Source organism: Palaemon carinicauda, chromosome 26, assembly GCF_036898095.1.
Source record: "Palaemon carinicauda isolate YSFRI2023 chromosome 26, ASM3689809v2, whole genome shotgun sequence".
In the NCBI taxonomy this organism is placed as follows: domain Eukaryota; kingdom Metazoa; phylum Arthropoda; class Malacostraca; order Decapoda; family Palaemonidae; genus Palaemon; species Palaemon carinicauda.
Window position 1 is genome coordinate 79,284,097 of NC_090750.1, and position 14,396 is coordinate 79,298,492.

At 34.8% G+C, this 14,396-nt stretch overlaps 1 protein-coding gene across 1 annotated transcript in view; it reads left to right on the plus strand.

Moving 5' to 3' along the window:
• The window catches only part of LOC137620250 (trafficking protein particle complex subunit 2-like protein), an 88,499-nt gene extending 86,124 nt beyond the window's left edge, over positions 1–2,375 (plus strand). The window contains exon 5 of the mRNA XM_068350491.1: positions 1,329–2,375. Within this exon, the coding sequence (XP_068206592.1) occupies positions 1,329–1,371 (43 nt within the window). The 3' untranslated portion in view covers positions 1,372–2,375. The remainder of the gene's footprint in view (positions 1–1,328) is intronic.
• The last annotated feature ends 12,021 nt before the right edge of the window (positions 2,376–14,396 follow it).

Genomic DNA, 14,396 nt, shown 5'->3' on the forward strand with positions numbered 1-14,396 from the left:
CCTCGTGTGCTTGACAACAGCTAAAAGAGTAAGTGAGATCCACACCTTCAGCAGGATCATTGTTTTCACATCTGAAACGGCTACATGTTCCTTGCAGCTCGGTTTTTGCTAAACGAGCTTCCTTCACGTCCTTGGCCTAAGTCGTTCGAGATCCCAAGCCTGTCCAACTTGGTGGGGAATAAACTGGAGAGAGTACTTTGCCCAGTTAGAGCTCTTAGGTACTATCTAAAAAGGTCTTAACCTTTACGAGGACAATCAGAAGCCTTATGGTGTGCTATCAAGAAACCTTCTTTTCCAAGTTCTAAGAACTCAGTTTCTTACTATTCAGGCTTCTGATTAGAGAAGCACATTCTCATCTGAAGGAAGAAGACCTTGCTTTGCTGAAGGTAAGGACACATGAAGTGAGAGCTGTGGCTACTTCAGTGGCCTTCAAACAGAGCCATTCTCTGCAGAGTGTTATGGATGCAACCTATTGTAGAAGCAAGTCAGTGTTCGCATCATTCTATCTCAAAGATGTCCAGTCTCTTTACGAGTACTGCTACACCCTGGGACCATTCGTAGCAACGAATGCAGTAGTAGGCGAGGGCTCAGCCACTACATTCCCATAATCCCATAACCTTTTAACCTTTCTCTTGAATACTTTTTATGGGTTGTACGGTCGGCTAAGAAGCCTTCCACATCCTTGTTGATTTGGCGGGTGGTCAATTCTTTCTTGAGAAGCGCCGAGGTTAAAGGTTGTGATGAGGTCCTTTAGTATGGGTTGCAGCCCTTGATACTTCAGCACCTTAGAGTTGTTCAGCCTCCTAAGAGGAACGCTGCGCTCAGTAAGGAAGACGAACTTATTTAAGGCAGAGTAATGGCTCAAGTCGACTTCCTTACCAGGTACTTGTAATTTCATTGTTATTTTGAATAACTGATAATATGAAATACGGGATACTTAGCTTCTTGATATACATGTACACTGGTTTTCACCCACCTCCCTGGGTGTGAATCAGCTACATGATTATCGGGTAAGTTTAATATTGAAAAATGTTATTTTCATTAGTAAAATAAATTTTTGAATATACTTACCCGATAATCATGATTTAATTGACCCACCCTTCCTCCCCATAGAACCAGTGGACCGAGGAAAAATTGAAGTGGTGTCAACAAGAAGTACTGCAGTACCTGGCCACAGGTGGCGCTTGTGAGTACACCCCCCTCTTGTATAGCGATCGCTGGCGTATCCCTTCCGTAGAATTCTGTCGGGCAACGGAGTTGACAGCTACATGATTATCGGGTAAGTATATTCAAAAATTTATTTTACTAATGAAAATAACATTTTTCAGAGAATTTGACAAAGGAATATCAGCACTGGTTGCAGGAAATTAGAGCTACAAAAATACTCAATACATATTTTTTAAATAAAACTGTGAAAGGTCTTTGGTTATATTATTTATAGTTCAATTTTATACCAGTGTCTGGTTTATATAAAACTTAACAGTAATTTTTTAGTTCAGATGCACAGAGAATGCTAGCTAACATACTAATTTTTGTGTGGTGATGATAATCAAGGGTTCAACCTTTCCCTAATAGAGTAAAGTTCTCGAGTATCCTTACCACAGAAGTCTTTACAGTATAGGGAAATATGGAGTAGGATTAAAATCTTATGAGAAATAACAAAGTGATAAAATGCATAGTACTGCGACTCAGCTGATAAGCCATATTCGATTTTGTTCTGTGGTTATGATAGTCATGCTATATATTTGCAGTAGAATTTGAAATTAAATACTGAATTAAAATAACAATATTCCTTAGTACTGTGCCAGTATTATAAAATATTTGAGTACTGTAAAGTGAGACTTGAGATCTTCAATGTTATTAAACTATTGCTGAAAGTCATTATCTGCAATTTTTTTTAAATAGCACACTCTTAAGTAAATTACTCCTTATTGAAATATGAAAGGATTTATCTAGAATGATTCTCAGTTCATATTTTTCAGCTTTAATCTATACTTCAAACTAATATTTGTGATAATTCAGAGTTTTGCAAAAATAATTTTTATTTATCAGTAACCGAACCCATAAAGATATGCATCTTAGGTATTGAAACCCTACAGCATTTATTAAGATTCTTGATGCCCACCATTTTGTAAAGCAAATAATAACTTATAATAATTTTGAGTACACTACCGTATTGTGTTTTCATGGATGTGAGTCTCAACGTGTCATTTAACGATCATAGATTTTAGTCTCTTGAAGGGTAAATTTTTTTTTATAATTTTGATGTTAATTACATTTTTATTCTCTTGTTACATTATATTTTGATATACCATAGAATATTCTTTCTTTATATATATTACTGTACACTGTTCATTAAAGATTAATCCCATTAACCTTGGTTTTATTTCTTATTCAGTTAATTGTAAAATGTAGTTGAAATCAAGTACAGTCCTATATTTTATACTGTACATAATGCTGAATGTTACACTTTTGGTATTTGGATGAAAAACTTGCCATTCAGCATAGCCGTGTGATGTCATCGGCCTCTTTACAAGTATGTTATACTTATATTTTGTTTTTTGTAGGAAATATATTACTGTTTGCAGAGGTTCTTGAGGGATTCAGTTAGATTAAATAGCTTGAGATAACACTTACATCAACTTATTTGCAGTGAAAGGGACATGACTTTGAATCATACCAAGCACCAGCCACCCGTTGGGATACTACCACAAGAAAGTTATTGAGCCAAATAATACTACATTGGATCCCTCTCTGGTTATAACTTATTTATAATCTGGCCTATTTAAACATTCTCCATTTTCCTCATAGACCTGACAACACTAAGATAACTGAAAAATTTTTCTTAACTCAAAGGATCAAATATTGCACTCTAATTGTTCAGTGGCTACATTCCATTTGGTAAGGATAGAAAATACTTTTTTTAACCATGGTAAGCAGCTATTCTAGGAGGACACTCCAAAATCAAACCATTGTCTTTGGTTAAAGTTCTCTTGCTTGAGGGTACATTTGAGTGCACTATTCTATATTTTCTTTCCTCACTGGGCTATTTTCCTTGTTGAAGTAGAACTTTGTCTTTTAACACATTATTATCATAGTTTCAAAGTGATATAACCTAGAGAGAAGACAAAATGTGGGAATGAAAGTTTTTTTATTCTTTATTTTAGTTTATTTGTGGTGATTATATTGTTGATTCTAGGACAACGGTAAGTCACAGACATGCTAGAATATCAGTCTGAGTATTTGCAAGTACATAATCATGAGACAAATAGTTAGTAGTGATTTAGCAAGAGTAAGAATTTTGAATAAAATATGCATAATCATAAAATGAGTGGTGTGATGTGGAGGAGTTAAATTAGTAAAGCAAGAAAATCTGAGTTGTCTGGTATCTATGAAATAAATTATGGAAAAGAAATTTATCCAAAGACCTTTAGGTTTATTCAGAAAGATTTAAATCTGGGAATAAATAAGTGTTTGATTGTAGTTATCAGATTAATGAGCTCCAGGGAGATGGGTAAAGGAAGATTTTGTCACATTACTATATAATGTAATAAAAATATCCTTGAAAACGAATAAAAAACTTTTAGATAACTGTCAAAAGACTGCTGATTTGTATATGTAATCCAAAGAATTGAACATTATGACAACTAGTCTTACGTAAAATACTTTAACCAGAGTGTCTGTGAATACTTGTTTAGTATCATGTAATATCTATCATATTTTTAATCGCTTCTTTATAAAATGAGATATCATAGTTTTGGATGAGTAGTTATTTTTTATACTTATATTGTTACATCATAATTAAGTTAGGGGGTCCTTTAACTGGCCAGACACCACTACATTGGATCCTTCTGTCTGGTTACGGTTCATTTTCCCTTTGCCCACATATACACCAAGTAGTCTGGCCTATTCTTTATATATTCTCCTCAGTCCTCATACACCTGACAACACTGAGATTACCAAACAAATTTTCTTCTCTCAAGGGATTAACTATTGTGCTGTAATTATTCAGTGGCTACTTTCCTCTTGGTAAGGGTAGAAGAGACTATGGAAGCAGCTCTTTTAGGAGGACACTCCAAAATTAAACAATTGTTCTCTTGTCTTGGGTAGTGCCGTAGCCTCTGTACCATGGTCTTCCACTGTCTTGGATTAGAGTTCTCTTTCTTGAGAGTACACTCGGGCACACTATTCTATCTTATTTATCTTTCTTTTGTTTTTTTTTAAGTTTATATAGGAAATATTTATTTTAATGTTATTTAAATATTCTATTTTTCATTATTTCCTTTCCTCACTGGGCTATTTTCCCTGTTGTAGCCCCTGGGCTTATAGCAGCCTGCTTTTCCAACTAGGGTTTCAACTTAGTAAGTTTTGATGATGATATGGAAACGCTGAAATTGTTTCTTCGTCTGGAACTTTCTAAAGGGCATGATTTTTCTCGATTGCCTGGGGAAATAACGTTATTGGTTAGCTGTCGATATAATTGCTTATTATTCATGAAAGACATAGATTCCAGGATTTTACATATCTATTTTAATGTTAGAAACCGAAACTGAAGTTATATAACGTTACGCAAACAGTATTATTATTTGAATACCGCGCTCTCATCATGAAGTGTATCACAACGCAGCTTTGTTTACATTCGGCAATATGAGATCTATATATTTTGTCCAGCTGTGAAAGGCGACCCTGTTTCTATAATCTATTTTTATGAAATTTGAGATATATTTCTAATTCTATATTGTGAAACATTGCTTCTTTGAAGCTTTTGAGAAAAATGACTGAGTTGGAACTAGTTCACCCATTGCCGACAGCGACTCGAGGGGTGTTACACGACATAATCAGCTGATCGGAGCAGACGACAGTCAGTAGAACTTCATACGTTAACGGGAGAGCATTACATGAAGCATTTCGGGCTTGTTTGTTAAATAGGTGAAAAATCCATTGCCATTCCTTATACGTTCTAAAATACAGTGAGTTATATCTCCTGACACTTAACGAGAACCATGTCAGTGAAAGTTAAAAGCTGTTAAGTGGGAGTTAAAGGAGGGGTCGCGTTGGTCTTGTATTGATCCAGCCAGTGTGGTGGTAAAGGCCCATTCCGGTGGCCATGGTGGTGGAGTTGTAAAGTGGATTTCCAGCCACGACAGAAAGCCCGCACCGCCATGGAGGTGGTTGGGGAATACGAATATAGTACCAAAGACCTTATAGGTCATGGTGCTTTCGCCGTGGTTTTCAAAGGGCGTCATAGACAGGTAGGTGCCAACTGAAATCGTATGGGGGTGTTGGTGTGTGACGTCAGGATTTGCTGGTAGCGGTGGTGGTGCTGTCAGGACATGTGGAGTCTGCGCAGCATAACTCCAAACACAATCTTCTTACACACCCACTTCATGATATAAAATAGAATGACTATAACAGATGTTTATGCTAACTCTATATATTTAAATTGAGACTATTTATATTCGTGTACGGTTCGAGATGCTCAAAGAAACGGTCGATTTTGACTAGTAGGTTTAGTTATTGGAAGGAGTTGACTGCATGATTACCAGGAAAGGGTCATGCATGATGAATTTGTGGTTTCTCAGATTGATGCAGTATGGAAAAGTGTCTGTTGTTGTGTCATGCAGCAAGTATGATGATGTTTTGTTTTTGCTCCTATGAATAATGCCTGACCCAAACGAGATGCAAGTGCCATCAATCACATAGGCTGAGGCTTAGGTTCCCTCTGTCTTTATTATGAATCAGAACAGTTTGTTACAACTAATATTATAGACATTTAATAGTATATCTGCTTTACATTCCATAACTTATCTGAATCACATTAGTACCCAAAGATAAATAAATCATAAGGGAATAATCACATCCACACATGTGTTTAGCCTTTGCAGAAACTTGGGGTGTCAATACAAGGTAGAATTTTTCTCTAGTACCCTACCAAATATGAGAGTGATTGTACAAGTATATTTAGTGTAGGATTTGTTTTATTTTAATGGCCTAACATATCATGTTTTATAACCAAAATATTGAGAGCAGATTGTGGTAAATTATTTTGTAAATTTGTTGTGGATTCAACAGCCCTTAATAACATTTAGATTAGTTGCAATTGAATATAGTGAATCGTAAATTTTTACTTGAATTGTGGAACTATAAGTCAAATTTGGTATAAGCTTTTATGTTGAACAGATTAACACTAGTCTCGTTTTATAGTTTTAATGTGCATAGTTATTTTAACGCCCTTGCTGATCTTTAAATATTTTTTTTATTAATTATTTCTCATAGTTGTTTTCCTTATTTCCTTTCCCCACTGGACTACTTTTCCTGTTTGGATCCCAAGGGCTTCCACGATCCTGCTGTTTCAGCAAGGGATATAGCTAGGCTTGTAATAATAAAAACAATTGCCTTTAATTAGTTGCTTTAAAAGTATTCTAAGGCAGTTGCATTTATATTTTCAGATTACCTTTTATGGCATCTTAATTTGAAAGTTTGAACTAGTCTATTCTCAGGTTGACGCCAGCTATAAATATTTTATCTATTTGAGGGAATAAGGCTCAATATAGATGATAGACTTATTATTATTACTAGCCAAGCTAAAACCCTAGTTGGGAAAGTAAGATGCTATAAGCCCAAGGGCTCCAATAGGGAAAATAGCCCATTGAGGAAAGGAAATAAATAAATGATAAGAACAAATTAACAATAAATCATTCTATAATAGTAACAATGTCAAAAAAGATATGTCATATATAAATTATATAAAGACTCATGCACAATGATTGTCTAGGAACGTTGGTACATTTTTAAAATGCACATCTAATTTACTCGTCATTGTTCATGTTTAGTTTTTCAAGGTTACAAAGTTTATCATTTTACTGGCTATTATAGATTTTAAAAAGAATGATTATAACCAACGATATATGATAGATGAACCAGTAAATTGCTTTGCCCAAAATAGTTTTATTTAGAAAACATGTTGTAGATGAGTAGCTAGATTTACATTCATTGTCATTCCTTATGACTGGCTTAATCGCATTTTGTAAAATATGGTAATAAGCTATAAATTTTATATTTATAGTCTAGATTTCTATTTATATTTAGCTGTTTTTTTATATAAGCTAGCGAGTGGGTGGGAACCATTTTTTATTAGAGTCGTCTCTTGTAGTTAACTAATTTAATCACGAATTAAAAAGTGAAAGTAAACTTTTTACATCGCCATTATTTTCAACGTTGATTTGAGAATTTTGTGTATTTTCAAGTACCATTAACGTTTGAAGCAAAGAGGCCAAGATTTTAATTGTGTTTATTGTATTTGTCAATGTTTACTTATCAGATTAGTATGTGGAATACTTGGAATAGTTTTTTACCTTATTGTAATCAGGATTTCCTAAACAGTGATCAAATTACAGTAAATACTTTTCAGTGCATCTCTTCACTTATTCAATGCCTTTATACATCGTCTTAATTTAGTTGTAAATCTATATTTTGAGAACTTAGTTTTATTCTTCGTTGTGTTGATTGCCGTTAAGGGGCCATTAACATATTGAAATTAAGTTAGTTAAGGTTGCTAACTAGGAGGTTTAATCTTTTTTTTTTATACTGTTAGGGGATTTATACAATCCTCTAACAGTAATTGTTTATAATCATTTTCATAAAGTTGGGTCTTTTGTTTGTTTCTTCTTTGGGTATTATGAACTATTACTGTTTAAGTCACATTTGAATCATGATTATCAGCTAATTACTGTTTGCTAAAAGCTAGGGTCTGACCGGAACGGGAAGGGAATAAAGAAAGAAATGTACGTGATGCATATGTTGTTATTGTTATTATTACTAGCTAATCTACAATCTAGTTGGAAAAGCAGTATGTTATAACCCAAGGGCTCCAACCTGGAAAAATAAGCAATGAGAAATGGAAATAAATAATCTATATACGATATCTTAAGATCGGCAACAACACTAAAAAAAAAAATAGGATATGCCTATGAAAAGACTCTTGTCAGCGTGTTCAACATAAACACATTCGCTGCAAGTTAGAATTACTGAATTTCCACAGATTCAACTTTCTGATTAGGGAGATCTTTTCTCAATCTAGCCACAGCTGGAATCAATAGAGTACTGTGTAGTACATGTAGGATGGTAGAGTCTGGGAAGATCCGACTGCAAAGTATGGTCAGAATTATGAAAAATCTTATACAACATGCACAAAGAACTAACAGAGCGACGATGCAAGAGATCAATATAAAGATCAGGACTAGGCCTAAGAAATTTGGTAGATGAAAGCTTTTGGTCAATATTTAAAGATGAAAGTCAGCAGCTGGAGACCAAGTAGGAGAACAGTAATTGGCAGTTATGATTTCGAGATGAATTTCAATATTATTCCGTTGTTTGAATGTAGACTTTTGAAGGCTAGATTTATTTCAGATGATATTAATTTGTGTGTGAGAAAGAGGATAGAGTGAAAAGGAGCTAGATTTTGCGTATATACCATGGGAGTGAACACCCCCATTTAGCTGTATAGGCCTACATAGAATCTCTCTTTTTAGTAATTTGTACTGTAATTTTTCCTTAAGATAATTGGACAAAAATATGCTATGATTCTTTTACTTGGATATGATTGTACAATTTGATCATACTTGTTATGATCTTGATCTACAAAGATAAATCCTCTCTTGTTTAAGTGTTTTGATCAATATTCCACTCATACAAGTACTGTTGTCAGACATGGAAGAAGATGTGGTTTCTCACAGGCCAACCAAGGGATATTCAGAAGTATGTCCTAATTATCCTCCAAAAAGTTTGCCACAAGAGGTAATTTGTGGTTTCTTCCACATTACCATTAAATTTGGCTGCGCATCACTAGTCAGATGTCAGGGTTAGGGTGTTGTATGAAACACACGTTCTTACTTCGTCGTCTTCGTATTGTTATTATTGAAGTTTTCATTATATGTTCAGTCGTATTGGGTTATTAATATTATTACTAGCTAAACTACAGACCTAGTTCTGACAGGGAAAATAGTCCAGTGAGGTAATGCAATGAACTATAGTAGGTTACTAGAGTTAATTTGAATAAAAAAATTAAATTTTAGTGTCTACTGTATATTTTTCCATCAGCTAAGTGTTGTAGTTGACATTTATCTAACTAGTTTCTTAGGTCAGATTTATGATTTCTTTACTGTTATTAATGAACCGAAGTTTCAAGTCTTAATTGCCTCCTTGCTAATGCTGTTGGATTTGTCCTTCCATAGGTTATCCAGTCTTGTGAGAAAATGTATAATTTAGACGATTTTCTAGGCTACCTAGGTCTATTGTATTGACCTTAACGATAGTTGAGACAACATTCGATGCACATTGGTTCATAGTAAACATTCAAAGTCAGCCTTTTTCATAATGTAGATGAGATGGCAAGTAAAGTTTGAAGGGTTTACTTTGTTAGGTGTAAATAACTTGTAACATACGTAGACGTAATGGTATAGGAATAGGCCTACTCCAGCAGTTTTCGAATGAGTAATGTTGTAGTTTAGTCTCTATATAGCCTAGTACTGTAGGCCAATAGTCTCCAGCTTTAAATAATATACTCTGCGTGTTGTTTCGATATTCAATTTTCTTGATCGACACAATATAGTCCCACGAAGAGAGAGGATCCTTTTAAAACTTCTGATTAGAGTACAAACACTTTTCATGATATGTAAGTCTTCACGATAAAGATTGTCTACCTTCGTTAAACAGTCACTGTTGTGAAGGAAATCTTCTTGAGGGATGGGAGTGGTTGGTTGGATTGAGCCTCTCCATCGGTCATGATGACGCTGCGATCTTCCCTGTGATAAATTAGCGTATATTGTATCTGGTTTGAAAAGTATATTGGCCTCGTAATCCCTATCTGTGAAGCTTTCTGGCGTACGTTGGTTGTCTTCTCTTGTCTTGGACCATGCCAAATGTAGTTTATATCGTTGCGTTCGTTTTACGTTTAATTTAGGTCAGTTTTCGAGTGAGGTGTTTGTTCATGAGTATAACATTATTTCTCAGACACAATATTTATTTATGTATTGCGTCTATGTCCGTCAAATCAGAAATGGCCACGTCTAGTCAGTTGACCTTTGGTCACAGTTTGGAAGGTCGTTACTTTGCTGGCCATTATTTAAGTTTAACAGTTTTCCAACTCTGAGCTGAGTGTGTGAAATCGAGATGGTAAATGTGTGTAGACCTAACGATATTTTACATAAGTTTGCTTATAAACACGGAGATAATGACAAAAAAAAAATTGTTTGTCTTATAGATCGGCAAAACTTTAATTGCAGAGATGTGCCCTTATCTGTACTCTTTGCGATGGTTGTGAGTAGGCCTATATAGTACATAAAAGTATTTTAGATAACATATGGTAACATTAATCAGGCTTTTAATCTAAGTTGGTTGTGTATGTGCGAGTTTTTAGTTGTAGTGTTGTAACAATTTCACGATTTTTTATCAAGTTAGATGAACAAAAAGTCAGGTCACACTTGGAAATGTGCTATAAACATTGAAATTGCAAAATTACAAAGCAGTGGTTTATTTGGTAACTGTTTTTGTCAAATTAGATTATAGGTACGTCTGACTATATTGTAACTGCAACTCTTTTCACAGTAAAGTAGGTTATCCCCCTACGTCAACGTCAGGTGCAATTGCTTCGTCCGTACTTGTTCCTGGCACCTCTAGTTAAATGTTTTATGTTCTCTGATTTTCTTCGGAACTACACTACGTTACCGGTGCGTTGTTCATTTGCAGACTTATTATGGACATACTGAGTTAGTTTTATTTAATGCTAGTCGAAAATTCATTTATTATAATACATGTTTAGGTGTTTATCCACCAGTGCCTGACGTTTTGATGTCTTAAAAGCCACGCCATGTTAGGGTAAACGGCTTTGTCACGTGTGTGTGTGTGTGTGTATTCAACAAGAACTTGAAGAGCGTGAACTATCTTTCAAGATTAATCACTTGGAATTAGTTTGCTTCATTCGACTCTCCGAGACCATGGGTTTGCCGAGCGTTTATTTATTCGTGGTGAGCTGCATTTTCTCGTGGAAATTCAAGGTTCTTGTATTTTCAATTGAATTTTACATTAATGGTTGGCCAACTTCATTCAGCTTGAGGGATTCTGAAGGAACTGTTTAACCGTTTCTTTTGGATAAATTCAGTCTTGTTTTGGAGACTTGATTAGTTTAACAGTGGATATTTTAGGTGTTATCCGTAGATTTACTTGTGGCTATTTTAAGTGTATTATTACATTGACAAGTTTTCTGTATCTGTGTAGTATAGATATGCTGTTATTTCCAGGATTATTTGTGAATGCAATAGCTGTTAGTGTGAGATATCCATTATTTTTAACTTGCACAATAAAATTGAATGTTATTTGAATAATTTTACTCTTAATGTTTAACATATAACATCCTGAAGCCATGTGGTCTATTCAGACTTTGGCGAAATGAACAAAAGTTCTTACGTGTGAAAATCAATTGTTGCATCATGATGTCACTTGTATTGTTTGCTTTTCTGTTGTGGTTATGCTGTGCTATTGTGAAGGTGATATTAGTTTCAAAGGCATTGCCAAGTTTAATTATGGTAAGTTGGTTTTCCCGGAAGACGTCTCAAAATTAAATCAACTTCCTCGATTTTACTTACTTTACTTAAAGGGCTGGTTTTCGAGTCCTATGAAGGAAGGGAACCCTACTCCTATACATTCCCAGGCATTCAGCATTTCACGGTATATTGCACGTTTGCTGTCAAATCCACATTATCGAAGGACTTGGAGAACGAGAGCCTTGAGTTTCTTAATGTCTAGTGGGAGCTTATTGACTTGAATAGTACATCGTCTCTGTACCATGGCCTTCTGCTGCCTTGGGTTAGTGTTTTCTTGCTTGAAATTGACATCTGTAAATCAGATACCCTTTCATTGTCGTTTGTTTGTTCTTTGTTTACATTTGTGTTTCTTTATCCATGTTGGACTATTTTCCTTAGTGGGACCAAAGGCTTGTAACATTTTGCTTCTCCAGCGGTTACAATTGGGGTTGTATTATTATTATTATTATTATTATTATTTATAAGTTATAGCCCTATAGATGGAAAAGCAAGATACTACAACCCCAAAGTGCTCCAACAGGGAAAGTAGGCCAGTGAGGAAAGGAGATAAGGAAATGAAGACAACTATATATGAAAAGTAATAATAATAGTTTAGTGATATGAACAATAATAATGACTGTATACATGCAGTTTATATCCCATCACATAAACGATTTACTTCAAGGAGTATCTTTTGGTCAGAGATCATCTGTTATTACTTTCTCTACCATGTTAACCAAATTAACACCTCCCTCCTTAATACCATTTTTTTTATTTTTTTCTTTACTTGCGGTTAGTAAGTAGATTCTTCCAAGGTTTTCACAAAGTGGAAGTTAAGGATAACCTCATACTGGGATGTATAGGTCTAGCGCGTTTGTGTAGATAAGTTTCATGAATAGCTGTCGTGGGTCTGTGCTTACCGTCAGTGGGAGTACATAGCGTGACATGGCTTAGCCTTAGGCCTATTGAAAGTTCCCTTAGAGCAATATGATCCTCTTTAGACTCCCACGTGCCTTTTGGGTAAATATCCTCATGGTGGGAAAGGATATTAGGCTTAAACTGAATTATTTCGATTTTTATTTATTTATTTTTATGATCACACTTTCGTTTGATGTCTGTATTTTTTATCATCAATGCTGCTGTTTTGAAAGCTTATTGAATATCCGTTTTTACTTTGTTTATACATTTGCCAACCTAAGTGGAGATGAAAGAGCTGTGGAGCAAAGATATGCTTAAGTATTATTTCTTGGAGGAATGAGATACATTATTTTTTTCCACGCTTGAGAGATTTTAACTACCGTTGGTGAAGCCTCGCGTTATGCTTAGTGGTTCTGGACTCGTGCACTCAATGGAACTTTGTGTTTTGCAGGTCATACTTTAGTATTTGAAAGTTAACCATATAATAATTTGTAATTATTTTTGTAAGGAATTAAAAAAAATCGTTAACACTGTTCTAGCATTTGGAATTAGTATTTTAATTCCACAAGCACTTCATAGTACACCACAGTTACATTTTAAAGATTTAGGTTAGTAGCAGACTATGCTTATAAGTTGCCACCTCTAGTTTTCCGTTTATTTACTTTGATTTTCTCTACCTGGTCTTTTAGCTCGCTCGTAACTAAGCAGGAAAGGAAATATACTGCCCGAATTTTATTATATCAAAGTGAGTCTGCTTATATCCATGTTATATAGGACTACAGCGTTATCTTGAAGCATCATAATGTGACTGTTCCTCGCAAAGGCCAAATCAAAACCCAGGAAACAGGGAACGTAACTAAATAAAAGTATTATATACCGGTAATTTAATGATAATTTACTCATGTAACCATTACATAACTTGTATCTTTTTTTTGTACTGTGGTTTAACCTTCCATCTTCCCCCCTTGGGTTAATTGCACTTTGATGGTTCTGTGCTGTACTTTTATGACAATGACAAGGCAAAGGTGATTATACCTGTGAGCGTATAACCTTAAGTGATGTTCTGGTATTAGTAGCTATATTTCCCTCGACCTTCTATGTTGACTGTCTGAATTGCATACACAGGAAAAGGGGAGAGATTTCGTGGTTCAATGAGCATGTCTTTTTCTCATAAGTGATTCCTTGGATGGTTTTTGCCTTCGCGTTTTGTGTTCGTGCCAGAGGAATTGAATATGCAATTGAGCATTGGATTGAATATGCAAGGTTTCCAGTTTCAAATAGCCAAAGGAGTACAATTCTTTGGGCTCTCTCTCTCTCTCTCTCTCTCTCTCTCTCTCTCTCTCTCTCTCTCTCTCACACACACACACAAACATATCATGGTTTTAAGGTTATTCCACATTGTGTATACCTTGAAGACAGGTATTCCAAATCCTACTTTTCCTGAAATTTTCATAAGATTTATTCCTTTAGTTTTTTGTCTTATAAAAAGCCAAATGTGAAGGGTGAGAGACCTATGGCCTCTTCAAGAGGCGAACATGAACAACGGGTCTTAGAGGACCCATTCAAAGATTGAGAACGACTAGGTCATACTTCCTGTTACTTTAGGTTAAACAGACTAGACTCCATAGTATTTTACAGCTTTTATGGCAATAGTGGTTTTAACTAGAAATTGAATTGTTCTTAAGTAGGATGTTTAATGTTTTAGGTTTTCATATTTTCTGGTGCCATTTCTTTGTCAAATTTTAGTCGTATTTTATTTTTTGCTTGCTTAAAGTGATTTAACAGTTTTGGTTTTAATATGTTAATATCAGTATTTATAAACTAACCTGTAGCGCTTAATAATCCTGATATTATAATCATTTAAAAATCAAAATTATACAAGCTGATAATTTGTACCAC